Here is a 13,251-nt window from a genome sequence, read left to right as displayed (position 1 = left end):
GTATGTAGTACATATATAAAATATATGTTAATAAGTTGTTTCTGTTATCAGTAAGGCTTCCAGTAAAAATTAGGCTAATAGCAGTTAAGTTTAGGGGAGTTGAAATTTATACACAGATTTTGACTATGCTGGGGGAGAGAGGGCTTAGCTCCTCTAATTTCTGTGATGTTTAAGCATCAACTATAATTCTAAAATTCGTATGGAACCACACAGACCATGAATAATCAAGAAAGAACAAAATTAGAGTCATCATGGTCTCTGGGTTCAAGCTATATTACAAAACTATAATAATCAAAACAGTATGGTATTGACATAAAAAGAGAGACATAGGACAGAATAGAAAACTCAAAAATAAACCCATACATACATGTATGGTCAATTAACTTACGACAAAGGAGGCAAGAATACACAATGTTGATAGGACAGTTTTTTCTTTAAGTATCCAAAGTACATAAAGGATTCACACAGGTCAATAACAAAAAAACAAACAATCTGAACGAGAAATGGGCAGAGGATCTGAATAGACATTTCTCCAAATAAGAAATTCAGATGGCCAACAGGTCCATGAAAAGATGCTCCACATCACCAATCATCAGGGAAATGCAAACCTAGACCACAACGAGATACCACCTCACACCAGTTAGGATGGCCACTATCCAAAAGATAAGAAATAATAAGTGTTGGCAAGAATGTGGAGAGAAGGGAACACCTGTGCCCTGTTGATAGGAATGTATATTGGTTCAGCCACTACAGAAAAAATTTAAAAATAAAACTACCACATGACCTAGCAATTCCACTACTGTGTATCTATCCAGAGAAAATGAAAACGCTCATTTAAAAAGATATACACACTCCCTATGTTCATTGTAACATTATTTACAATATCCAAGATATGGAAACAACCTAGGTGATCATTGATGAATAAATGGATAAAGAAGGATAAAGAAGGATAAAGAAGATGTGGTACACACACACATACACACACACACACACACACACACACACACACACACACACACACACACACTAGAACACTACTCAGCCATAAAGAGATTGAAATCTGGCTATTTGTGACAACACAGATGGCCCTTGAGGGTAATTATACTAAGTGAAATAAGTCAGACAGAGAAAGACATATACCACATGATTCCACTTATATGTTGAATCTAAAAAAGAAACAAACAAAATAAATCAAAACCTAGACTCATTACAGAGAACAGATTGGTGGTTGCCAGAGGAGAGGGGGATGAGGAGATGGGTAAAATGAGTGAAGGGGGTTAAGCAGCACAAAGTTCCAGCTTTAAAATAAGTAAGTCATGGGGATGTAATGGACAGCATGGGAAATATAGTCAATAACACCATAGTAACTTTGTTGGGTAATAAATGGTCACTAGACTTATTGTGATGACCACTTCTCAACGTATTCAAATGTCAAATCACTGTGGTGTACACCTGAAACTAATATAATATGGCATATCATAACTCAGTTAAAAAAAACCTTTTTCTGTAATGGTCTCAGTAGTAATATAATAGGCTTTGCAGGCCACATACAGTCTCTATCATGTAATCTTTACCTTTTTTATAATGTTTTAAATGTAAAAATGTAATATGTAAAAACCACAGCTAGCTGGCTGGCAATACAAAACAGATCACAGGCTGATTTGGTCAGTGGACCTTGGTTTGCCAAGCCTTGTTCTGATTCTACATTAATTGCTCCAACCTGGGACAAATGCCTCTCTCTGCCATTGTTTAACATAACAAAGGAGGAAAGACAGTACTGACTTACCAGGGTTTCTCAGAATTTAGTTTTCCTATCAATTACTATGCCATATGCCCAGGGCGCCAACTTCTTCCTTTGGAACCTTCTTTTTGCTTCTGTGCCTGATGCAATCCCATCACCCTTCCTACTCTAATGTGAACGCATCCATTCCATAAGATCGGTGCTTCGCTTTACTCTCTTAATCCTGGCCCATCTGTTTTCTGTCTTCCAAAGGACCTCTGGATATTACTCATTACTGTTTTTCAGAACTGCCCATAACTAATTATATCTAAATATATATATCTTTTCTAGGAGAGAGAAAGAAAGATCTTCTCCATCATAGGTAGGAATTAGGGCAGGAGGGGAGGGTATGTAATGGTCATCCAATCTCTATCTCTACTTTTTAGGGACATTTTCTTTACCATGACCATAAGCCTCAAAGCAATGTCTTCAACAACTCTTGAGCCTTAACTACGAGTTTAACTTATTTCTCTGCTGTTTTTTTTCTTATATCCCATTTCTGTCTTTTTTTAGATTAGTATTTTATTGAGTTGAGTACAGCCTTGAGTAATTATTTAACAAATGGCCTGAAAGTGGCTTCAACTATTTGAGTTCTTGCATTTGACTTCACTCTTGAATGAGATTAGTTGGGTAGATGATTCTGAGTTTAAAATAATTTCCCTTGGAGCTTTGCTTTGATCACTTTTAGCATCAAGTATCACTAATGAGGAATCTGTTACTGATGAGGTATTTTTCCTTTATACGTAGTTTATTCTCTATCTCTACATGAAATGTTTTAGGATTTTCTCTTTGACTTTGAAGATACGAAATTTTTCAGGAAGTGACTTCATTTTTGTGAATATGTGAGGTACGGTCTGAATTAATTGTTTTACAAGGTAATATTCAGTTATTTTAGTATCATTATTGACAAGATTCTTCTTTCTCCATCAAATTGTCATGGCAATGTTATTGAAAATCAGTTGACCGTATTATAGGAGTTTATTTCTGGACTGGAAATTCTTTTCCATTGATCTGTGTATCTCCCAGTGGGGGGATATTGTCACACTTACCTCTCTGTCACTACAAAATTAGTGTATAAGACATATTGTAAGAACTCATAAAGATGTACAGTTTCACATGTTCAGAGTGTACAGAGTTCACAGACCTCACAATACGGTCTCTAGAGAAGCATCAGCACCAACTGGGGACTTTCTGTAAGTGCAGATTCTCAGGCCGCAGCCTAGATTTGTAGAATCAGAGACCCTGAGGGTGTGAGGAAAGCCTTATGCATTTACCAAGCCCGATCAATGCATGCGAACCTTGAAGCACCAGCACTGATAAAATTTCCCTGTGTTGTTTTATGAGAAATTCAAATAAGTAATTCATGTGTTTGAACCCATATTATAGATACTATCTTATTCATTAGATGCTAATAACTATTAAAAATTAAATCCCTAGTATATTAAGTTTCAATATCTCACTAAATAAAAGATGAACAGATCAAGGAGAGAATGGTTCTGTGTTCGTGTGTGTGTGTATGTCTTTTAAAGAAAATTCTCCTGGAAGGACAGACAGCAAGGGCAGCAAACCTGAGAATTCAGAGGTCCTGGAGAAGGAGGTTTGTTCAGGGAGATGCCCCAAGTGCCAGGGACTTAGTTCGGCCACTCTGTATTCCTCCTCAGGAGATCACTCCTACCGATCAGCTGAGGCAGATACGCTGGCTGAGGCTGGGCTGGAGCCTACTGCGTGGCCAGCCATCAACAGGACCAGAGAGGAAGGGTCAGTAAGGATGGGAAAGGGCTCACCACAACCTCAAGATTTGAGTAAGAACAACATTTTCTGGAAAAGACAGGCAGAGCAGACAAAACCAAGTGCCCACTATATAGCCTCCAGACTCTTGTGGCAGAAGCTTATTTATGGAAGGTGTGATGATGAAGAAAGTAGTGCCACCGGCCACACATCCCTTCTCCCTCCAGTTATCCATCCTTGTTTTTAAGACAAGTTATAGCTCAATAAATAGGACTCCTGCTGGCCTGTGGAGTCTGCTGCTGAAACCCCAAATGGAGTTCATTCAGGCAAAGCTGAAGTGTACCATTAAGTCTGAAAGCATCCTGCAACCGTCAGTGTCTAACACAGGCCCACCCCTGGTGGTCAGCCTCCGGCATTTCCTCCCTCTTTCATCGCAAGGAAGAACCTAATATACCCAGTCCCCATCCCCATGAAGGTCACTCAGTCAGATGCAGGGGTCTACTGACCACTGGTCCACACGATCTTCAACCTGCCTCATCAGACATGTGGCTCAGCGGTTTTCTCTTTCTTAATACAGCAAAGTGTAGCAGGTCCAGAAATTGAGACTTTTTCCAAGCAGCGATCACCAGTCAGTCATGAGTACAAGCTTCCTTTTGCTTCCTAATCTCTCTCCCTGTGGCACAGAAATATCGATGCCTTTGCTCTTGGGCACTCATCTCCATGGACAAGATAATCACAAAACGAACTGCACAGTCCACTACTGACTGTGACCCACACTGCTCCACAAAGGCAGCCCAGCAAGGGCTCATCCCAGTCAATTAGGTCACCTACTGTCAACTCTCCAGCAGGACTTGAACAGGTCTCAGGCCTGGCTGGGCAACAACAATCAGAGCTTGACAGCATGGCTGCTGCCCAGAGCTTTCATAGAGGCATCTCCCTACCTGCACCAGCCCCTGATATTTATAAAGAGTGATTTTTGCTAATTTTTCTTTCTTAGAGTGTGGAGGCCTTGCCCTGTTTGCAGCTGTAGTTTGTTGCCATTAGCAGTAATCACGGTTTCATGCTCAGTTTGCCCCTGTCTGGTCACGGCCACGAGGGATCCTGCCTGCTCACGCTAGACTGTTTGTCCCCATCAACCCCGAGAGTTCTGAAACGATCATCATTCTCCAGCAGGATATCAAGCCATTCTTGCTTTCTCTGCCCCACAAGCCAGCATTTGTTGCCTGTCAAGTTACCCTCATCCCATTCACCAGTGAAGAATGTAAAGACGCCCTTCATACTTAACTTAAGCTGATGCTTATCGTTTCCTAGGACGGGGAGTGAGAAGCAGACTGGCAGCAGAGCAGCAAGGGCTTCCGGCCACCGAGCAGGAGCCCTGCTGCTTTAAACATGTGAACTTAGGCCGATGGATGCTTTCACTTTGTCCTTATCTGAGTTCTTACCTTATCCTAAATCCGGACCTTAATCACATTTCATCAAGTTCCACATACCATCTTATAGGCTGCCCCACCAGAGTTTTACTTATAACGCTGACCAAAACTCTCAGCAGGACCTGCTAACTCCTGGCTGTTCCCATCAAGCCAGACTATGTGATAAGATGTTCATTACATCTTTATACATCTACATACTGTAGTTTATCAAACCTAAAACACCACTGATTTTAGGACCTATAACTTTTTGTGTCCGTAAGAAATACAAACCTTGCTAATTAAACAATAACAATGCTTTCTTACCACTTACAGTTTTTACTTAAGACTTTAAAGAGCTTCTTCTAGAATAGGGGTTAGCAAGCTCTAGCCCCCGGTGCAAATCCAGCCTGCCACCTGTTCTTGTAAATGAAGTTTACTTAGAACACAGCCAAGTTCACTTGTTTACCTGTAGTCTGTGGCTTGCTTTTACGCTGCAATAACTGAGTTGAGCATTTGGGACAAAGACAGTACGGCCTACAAAGTCAAAAACATTTATTATCTGGCTGACTGTTGTTCTACGTTCATTTAGACTCTGTATTTTTAAATTCCATTTTCCTTTTATTTATATACAAGATTGATGTAAATGCAATAAATTGGTTATTTCTTTATAACAAACATGCAAGAAAACATGGATTTTGGTCATTTCCCTAATAACAAATATTGCTTCACTACATTCAAAATTTTGCCCTGATTTGTGTCTGTGCCCTTTCCATTTCATTGTCAAACCTCCCTTTTCGAAACTGTTACAGGATCAACATTATGGGCTTCCTGCCACAGCAACTCTGCTGGTCTCAGCTGGGATCAGTCCTGGAGTTACAGACATCAGACAGGCCCAAGGCAGTGGCTCACGTGTCTGTCAGACGGCATTGGCTTTCTGCCAGGGCCTCTCACTCTCCCCCTCACGGCCTCTCATATCTTCCAGGCTTGAATGGGCTCGCTCCCATGATGGTGGGAGTGTTCCCAAACAACAGAACCCCAACGTGAAAGCGCTTATTGAGCCCCTGATTACATCACATATGCTGATGGTCTATTGGCTAAAGCAGGTCACAGACCAGTCCCAGGATCTCATTTAAGTGTCCATCCATGGCAAAGCAATAAGCAGGACACAGGGTTTATCTCTGAAACACAAAGAAAGACATTTTACAAGGGCCACACTCAACATACACATTAAAGTTTCAGAGCTGGCCTTTAAAGTGGCCCAAATACTCTCGAAGAAGGTTGACAGGATGTTTTGATCTAGCAAACTTTTTCCATGCTCGGGAATCTTCCTGTTCAATTGAGACAAATGAGTGTCCACTATTATCTGTATCTAGCTCTCTCACAAAGAGCAAGCCTGAAGGTCAGAAAATGGAGATCAAACATCTAGTTTTAGTGTATATTTTTCTATCCCAGATGCAGGCGAGAAACTTCGCATTATCTGTGGCTAGGATTGCTCTCCATCAGAGTTTAACATCAGAGGAAAGCAGCAATCATATTAGAGTAGCTAACCCCACAGTCAGTTCAGGTCAGCCCATGTCATAATAAACCTATTTTTAAATGTTGCAGCTTCTTCTACTCTGACAGTAATGTGACCTCTTCTGGCACTTACTTAATGTAACACAACCTCAGAAAGGGTTGTGAAGTTTATTTACATTACGTGAAGTTTATTTACATTACATTCTACCATGTCAATTACATTTAAGTCCTGGAAATTTGTGTTTACATACAGAATCCAGCAAATCCCTAGGAGAATTTTTTTTTCAAAAACAGAAACAAAGCAGGATACAATTAACATTATACTTGGGGCACTTAGTGAGCATCTTGCTTCCGTGCGGTTTCATCTGGGATTTTCGAGTAAACTGTATCCAAAGGCTGCCAGTGGCAATTCATGAGAGAGTCGTAGAGTTCTTCACTTTTCACCATAAACTTTGTATTTAATTCTTCCACATTCAAATGAAGATTTGGGTCTGCAGAAGGCAATAATGCATAGGAAAAAAAAAAAGTTTTACAGGACACATATTAGAAATATCCTCAAGAGTTTCAAAAAAATTAGCATGAAATGTTGCAAGTATTTAATGTTAAAATTTAATGTGTGTTTCCTTTCAATGAGACCTGAAAATGGAAATGGAAACTAAAAATGTAGTGCTACCAGATCCAACTAACATCTACGATAGATGAGATGGAGAAAATGGATGGAATCAATAGATGTTTTGGGGATGGATGGACAGGATTTGGAGATGGATACAATTTGGGGCAGAAAAGAAAGGAAGGGTAAGAATGAGCCCTGAGTCTCTCTCAGGAGCCCCTGGGTGGATATAGTGCCAAACCATGAGCCAGGACTAAATCCCTATGATAGGGTTTTGAAAAAAATAAACGTGCTGCTTTATCTGCTTAGATAACCAACTGATGTAAGTGAATAATACATTGTATATAGGAACTAATTCAGAAGCAGAGGGGGAACTGGCATTCCGCCTTGGAAACCTGGAACCCTGTGATGAGGAGTGGTGCTGTGAAAGCCACCAGCCTTAGATTTTCATGCCAAATTGCCAGGTTTCCAAGGTCACTGATTTTTTAAATGTAGTCTTTAGTTTTCTCTCTCCTTGTACTAAATGTAAGCGAAGAGGTCCTTTCTGCTTTTCCTTGTAATTTCTGTAAGCCTTAGCTCACTCAGGAACATCAGTTTACCTCCTAATACTCGAAGGGTTCATGCTAGTCATTTGTATTTGTATGCCTGTTATGGACTAAATATTTGTGTGTCTCCCCCGCCCTCCACACACCAAATTTATCTGCTTGAAGTCTAACTTCCAATGTGATGGTATTTGGAGAGAGGGCCTTTAGGAGATTCTTAAAGTTAGAAGAGGGCATGAGGTGAAGCCTTAGTCTTATGAGATTAGTACCCTAATATATAAAAGAGGGCACTAGAGCTAGTGGTTTCTCTGCCACAACCGCATGAGGACATAATGGGAAGGTGACGGTCTGTGAGCCAGGAAGAGAGATCTCAGCAGAAACGGAATCAGCTGGCACCTTGATCTTGGACTTCCCAAGGGTCCAGAGCTATGAGAAATAAATGTCTGTTGTTCAGGTGATATTTTGTTAAGACAGTCTGAACCTAATACGATGTCCTACTGTAGTTATCCTTTTAGAACTAAGCTCATCAAATAGCCCTTGTGCATCATCTAAGTTTCAAGAGCCGCCTCCCACTTCTCCCCACTGGAGTCACTGCAACCATGCTGTTTGACTCTTCAGAGCTTATCATTACTTTTGAACTATTTTTTTCTTTGAGAGCTTCTGGTCATAAAATTAAATGTTTTCATCATTTCCCAAATTTTCTGATATTTTCTTTCCTAAAGGCATGCCCCAAGATACTTCACTTGACTGTTCTGGGCAGTTGTTTGCTAACGGGCTCCTGACTCTGCATGGTCCTGGTTGAGGGAGAGGTGTTCGGACCACACTTAGAAGCACTCTCTCTCCTATGACCTGTGGCCTAGAAACAGACACCAGGTAGTCAGCTGTGAACCCCCGATAAATGATCTGGACCCTTCCAGTAATGTTGGCCTTAGGGGCAATAGAAGCCTATAAAAGACAAACTGATTACATCTATCCTAAATCTATGGGTCCCCTATGCTGTCCAGTACTGTAGCCACTAGTGACATGTGACTATTGAGCATTTTAACCATGGCTAGTCCACACTGAGATGTGATGTAAATACAAACTGCATTTTGAAAACTTGATACTAACATCTTTTTAATTGTATTAGCTCTTTAGATTGATTACATGTTAAAATGACATCTTGGATAAATTAAATTTATAGTATTTAAATTAATTTTACCTTTCTCTTTTTAGTTTTTTTAAATGCTTATTCAGATATTTTTGTATTAAAGTATACAAGATATACAATATCATATCAGTTTCAAGTATACAACACAGTGATTGGAAATTTACAGACATTAATAAAATGGTCACCAGGATAAATGTAGTTATCATCTGTCATAGTACAAAGTTACTACAATATTATTGCCTATATTTCCTATGCCGTAGTTTACATCCCTTTGACATCCAAACAGAGTTTGTTCCTCTTAATCTCCTTCTTTGCTCATCCCCAGCCCATCCCCTCTGGCAACCACCAGTTCTCTGTATTTGTTGACTCTGTTTCTGCTTTGTTTTGGTCTTTAGATCCCACACATAAGTGAATTCATATGGCATTTTTGTCTGATGTATTTCACTTAGCATAATACCTTCTAGTTCCATCCATGTTGTCATTAATGGCAAAGTTTCAATCTTGTTATGGCTGAGTAATATTCCACTCTCTCTATATATACACCACATCTTCTTTGTCCATCAATCAGTGAATCTATCAAGCAATTTAGGTTGTTTCCATACCTCAGTTATTGTAAGTAATGCTGCAATGAACATAGGAGTACACATATATTTTCAAATTAGTGTTTTCATTTTCTTTGGATAAATACCCAGGAGTGGAATTGCTGGATTGTATGGTATGTCTACTTTTTATTTTTTTTGTGGAAACTCCATACTGTTTCCATAGCAGCCACACCAATTTTCATTTCCCACCAACAGTGTACTAGGGTTTCCTTTCTCCACATCCTCTCCAACATTGTTATTTCCTGTCTTTTTGACACTAGTCAGTCTGATTGGTATGAGGTGATATCTCATGGAGGTTTTGATTTGCATTTCCCTGACTATCTTCTCATGTGTCGTTGGCCACTGGTATGTCTTCTTTGGAAAATGTCCATTGAGGTCCTCTTCCTATTTTTTAATGGGTTTTTTTTTGGTGTTAATTTTTATGAATTCTTTATATATTTTGGATATTAACTCATTGTTGAATATGTCACTTGCAAATATCTTCTTCCATTCAGCAGGTTGCCTTTTCATTTTGCTGATGGTTTCCTTTGCTGTGCAGAAGCTTTTTAGTTTGATGTTATCCCACTAGTTTATTTTTACTTTTGTGGCCCTTGCCTGAGGAGAAAGATACAAAAAAAATTGGTAAAACTGATGTCCAAGAATTTACTGCCTATTTTCTTTCAGCAGTTTTATGGTTTTAGGTCTTACATTTAGGTCTCTAATTCATGTTGTTTATTTTTGTAACTGGTGTAAGAAAGTGGTCCAGTTTCATAGTTCTGCATGTGGCTGTCCAGATTTCCCAACACCATTTATTGAAGAGCCTGTCTTTTCCCCATTGTATATATTCTTGCCTCCCTTGTAATAGCTTAATTGATCATATAAGTGTGGGCTTATTTCTGGACTCCCTATTCTATTCCATTGATGCATATTTTTGTACCAGTACCACACTGTTTGATTACAATAGCTTTGTATTATAGTTTGAAATCTGAGAGTGTTATACCTCTAGCTTTGTTCATCTTTCTTAGGATTGATTTGGCTATTTGGAGTCTTTTGTGATTCCATACAAATTTTAGGGTATTTTTATCCTAGTTCTGAGAAAAATGCTGTTGGTATTTGAATAGGGATTGCACTGAATCTGGAGATTGCTTTGGGTTGTATGGACATTTAAATTATATTAATTATTCCAAACCATGCGATTGGTATATCTTTCCATTTTTTGGTGTCTTCTACATTTTCTTTCATCAATGTCTTACAGTTTCAGAGTACAGGTCTTTTACATCCTTGGTTAAAATTATTCCCGGGCATTTTATTATTTTTGATGCCATTGTATGCGGGATTGTTTTCTTAATTTCTCTTTCTCATAGTCCATTATTAGTGTATAGGAACACAACAGATTTCTACATATTAATTTTACATTCTGCAACTTTACTGAATTCATTTATTAATAGTTCATGTCTAACAGTTTTTTGGTAGAGTCCTTCGGATTTTCTATACTATCATGTCATCTGCAAATGGTGACAATCTTACTTCTTCCTTACCAGTTTGGATGCCTTTTGTTTCTTTTTCTTGTCTGACTGCTATGACTAGGACTTCCAGCACTATGTTGAATAAAAGTGGGAAGAATAGGCATCTTTATCTTATTCCTGATCTTAAAGAAAAAGATTTCAGCTTTTAACCATTGGGTATGATGTTAGCTGTGGGTTTGTCATATATGGCCTTTAGTATGTTGAGATTTGTTCCCTTTATACAACTTCGTTGAGTGTTTATCATGAATGGATGTTAATTTTTGTTAAATGCTTTTTTCTGCATCTATTGACATGATCATATGATTTTTATCTTTCATTTTGTTAATGTGATGTGTCACATCAATTGATTTGCAGATGTTGGACCATCCTTGAAGCCCTGGAACAAATCTCACTTGATTTTGGTGTATGATCCTTTTAATGCGTTGTTGAATTCAGTTTGCCAGTATCTTGTTGAAGATTTTTTACACCTACGTCCATGTAAAATATCAGCCTGCAATTTTCTTTGTAGTGTCTTTGTCTGGCTTTAATATCAGGGTAATGCTGGTTTTGTAGAATTAATTTGAAAGCATTCCTTCCTCTTCAAGTTTTTGGAATAGTTTGAGAAGGATGGGTTTTAATTCTTCTTTAAATGTTTGGTAGGATTCAGCAGCTATCTGGTCCTGGAATTTTGTTTGCTGGGAGTTTTTTCTTTAATTACTGATTTAATATCATTACTTGGTAATCAGTCTGTTCATTTTTTTTTTGGTGTTAATTTTCTTCCTCATACAGTCTTAGAAGATTGTATGTTTCTTAGAATTTATCCATTTCTTCTAGGTTGTCCAATTTGTTGGCATATAATTTCTGTAGTAGTCTTTTATAATCCTTCGCATTTCTGCGGGGTAGGTTGTAATTTCTCTTTCATTTCTGATTTTATTTGTCATTTTTTTCTTGATAAGTATGAGTAAAGGTTGATTAATTTATGTTTTCAACTAAGCAGCTCTTAGATCCATTGATTTTTCTATTGCTTGATTAGTCTCTATTTCATTTATTTCCACTTTTCTTTATTTTTTTCCTTCTACTAACTTTGGGCATTCTTCTTCTTTGTCTAATTCCTTTAGATATAAGTGTAATTGTTTATTTGAAATTGTCCTTGTTTCTTGAAGTAGGCTAATATTGCTAAAACTTCCGTTTAGAACTGCTTTTGCTATGTCCCCAAAATTTTGGAACAATGTGTTTCTGTTTTCATTTCTCTCAAAGCATCTTTCAATTTTCTCTTTGGTGTCTTTATTGGCCCAGCCCATTGGTTGTTTAGTCACATGCTGTTTAATCTCCACATGTTTGTGCATTTTTTTCTAGTTTTCTCTTGTAATTGATGTCTACTTTCACACCCTTTTGGTCAGAAAAGATGGTTGATATGATTTCAATGTTCTTAAATGAGACTTGTTTTGGGTCTAACATGTTATCTACCTTAGAGAATGTTCCATGTGCACTTGAAAAGACTGTGTATTTGATCATTTTGGATGGAATGTTCTGTATATATCCATTATATACATTCTGTTATATAAATATGTCATTCAATGCCACTGTTTCCTTATTGAATTTCTGTCTGAATGATCTATCCATAGATAGAAGTGGGATGGTAAGTCCCCAACTATTATTATATTACCAATTTCTCCCTTTATGTCTGTTAATATTGACTTCAAATATTTAGGTGCTTCTTTATTGGGTACATAGATATTTACAACTGTTATGTCTTCATATTGGACTGATCCTTTATTGTTATGTATTGTTCTTCTTTCTCTCTTATTACAGTCTTTGTTTTAAAGTCTATTTGGTCTGATATAAACATAGCTAACCCACTCTTTTGTCTGTTTCCATTTGCATGTTATATCTTTTTCCATCCCTTCACTTTCAGTCTGTGCGTATCTTTAGGTCTGCCATCATTCTCTTGTAGGCTGCATAGAGATGTGTCTTGTTTTTTTTAAACCTATTTAATCTACTTATGTCTTTTTTTAGAGCATTTGATTTACATTTAAAGTAATTATTGATAGGAATGTACTTACTGCCATTTTGTTCTTTTTTTTTTTTTGTAGTTCTTCTCTATTACTTTCTTCTCTTACTTTTTCCTTGTCATAAGATAACTTTTAGTGTTATTCTTGGATTTGCTTCATTTTATCTATTATAGGTTTTTGGTTTATGGTTACCCATGAGGCTCATATGTAACACTCTATGTATATAGCAGTCTATTTTAAATTGGCGGTTGCTTAAATTCTAATATATCCCAAAAGCACTATATTTTCAGTCCCCTCCCCATGTTCTATGTATTTTTAACATTTTTCATATTTTTGTGTATCCCTTAACTAATTATTGTTGATAAAGTTGATTTTACTACTTTTAACATTCATACAAGCTTTGTAAGTGAATGATCCAC

The 13,251-nt window shown here is 37.8% G+C and overlaps 1 protein-coding gene across 1 annotated transcript in view; it reads right to left on the bottom strand.

Moving 5' to 3' along the window:
* Nucleotides 1–5,452: 5,452 nt before the first annotated feature.
* Nucleotides 5,453–13,251, bottom strand: part of C16H6orf52 (chromosome 16 C6orf52 homolog) — a 53,707-nt gene continuing 45,908 nt past the window's right edge. Inside the window, exon 4 of the mRNA XM_073225008.1 lies at nt 5,453–6,923. Within this exon, the coding sequence (XP_073081109.1) occupies nt 6,766–6,923 (158 nt within the window). The 3' untranslated portion in view covers nt 5,453–6,765. The remainder of the gene's footprint in view (nt 6,924–13,251) is intronic.

This window comes from Manis javanica, chromosome 16 (genome assembly GCF_040802235.1).
Source record: "Manis javanica isolate MJ-LG chromosome 16, MJ_LKY, whole genome shotgun sequence".
NCBI classification, from domain to species: Eukaryota; Metazoa; Chordata; class Mammalia; order Pholidota; family Manidae; genus Manis; species Manis javanica.
Note: the sequence above shows the minus strand (reverse complement) of the source record. Positions and strands in the feature narration are given on the sequence as shown.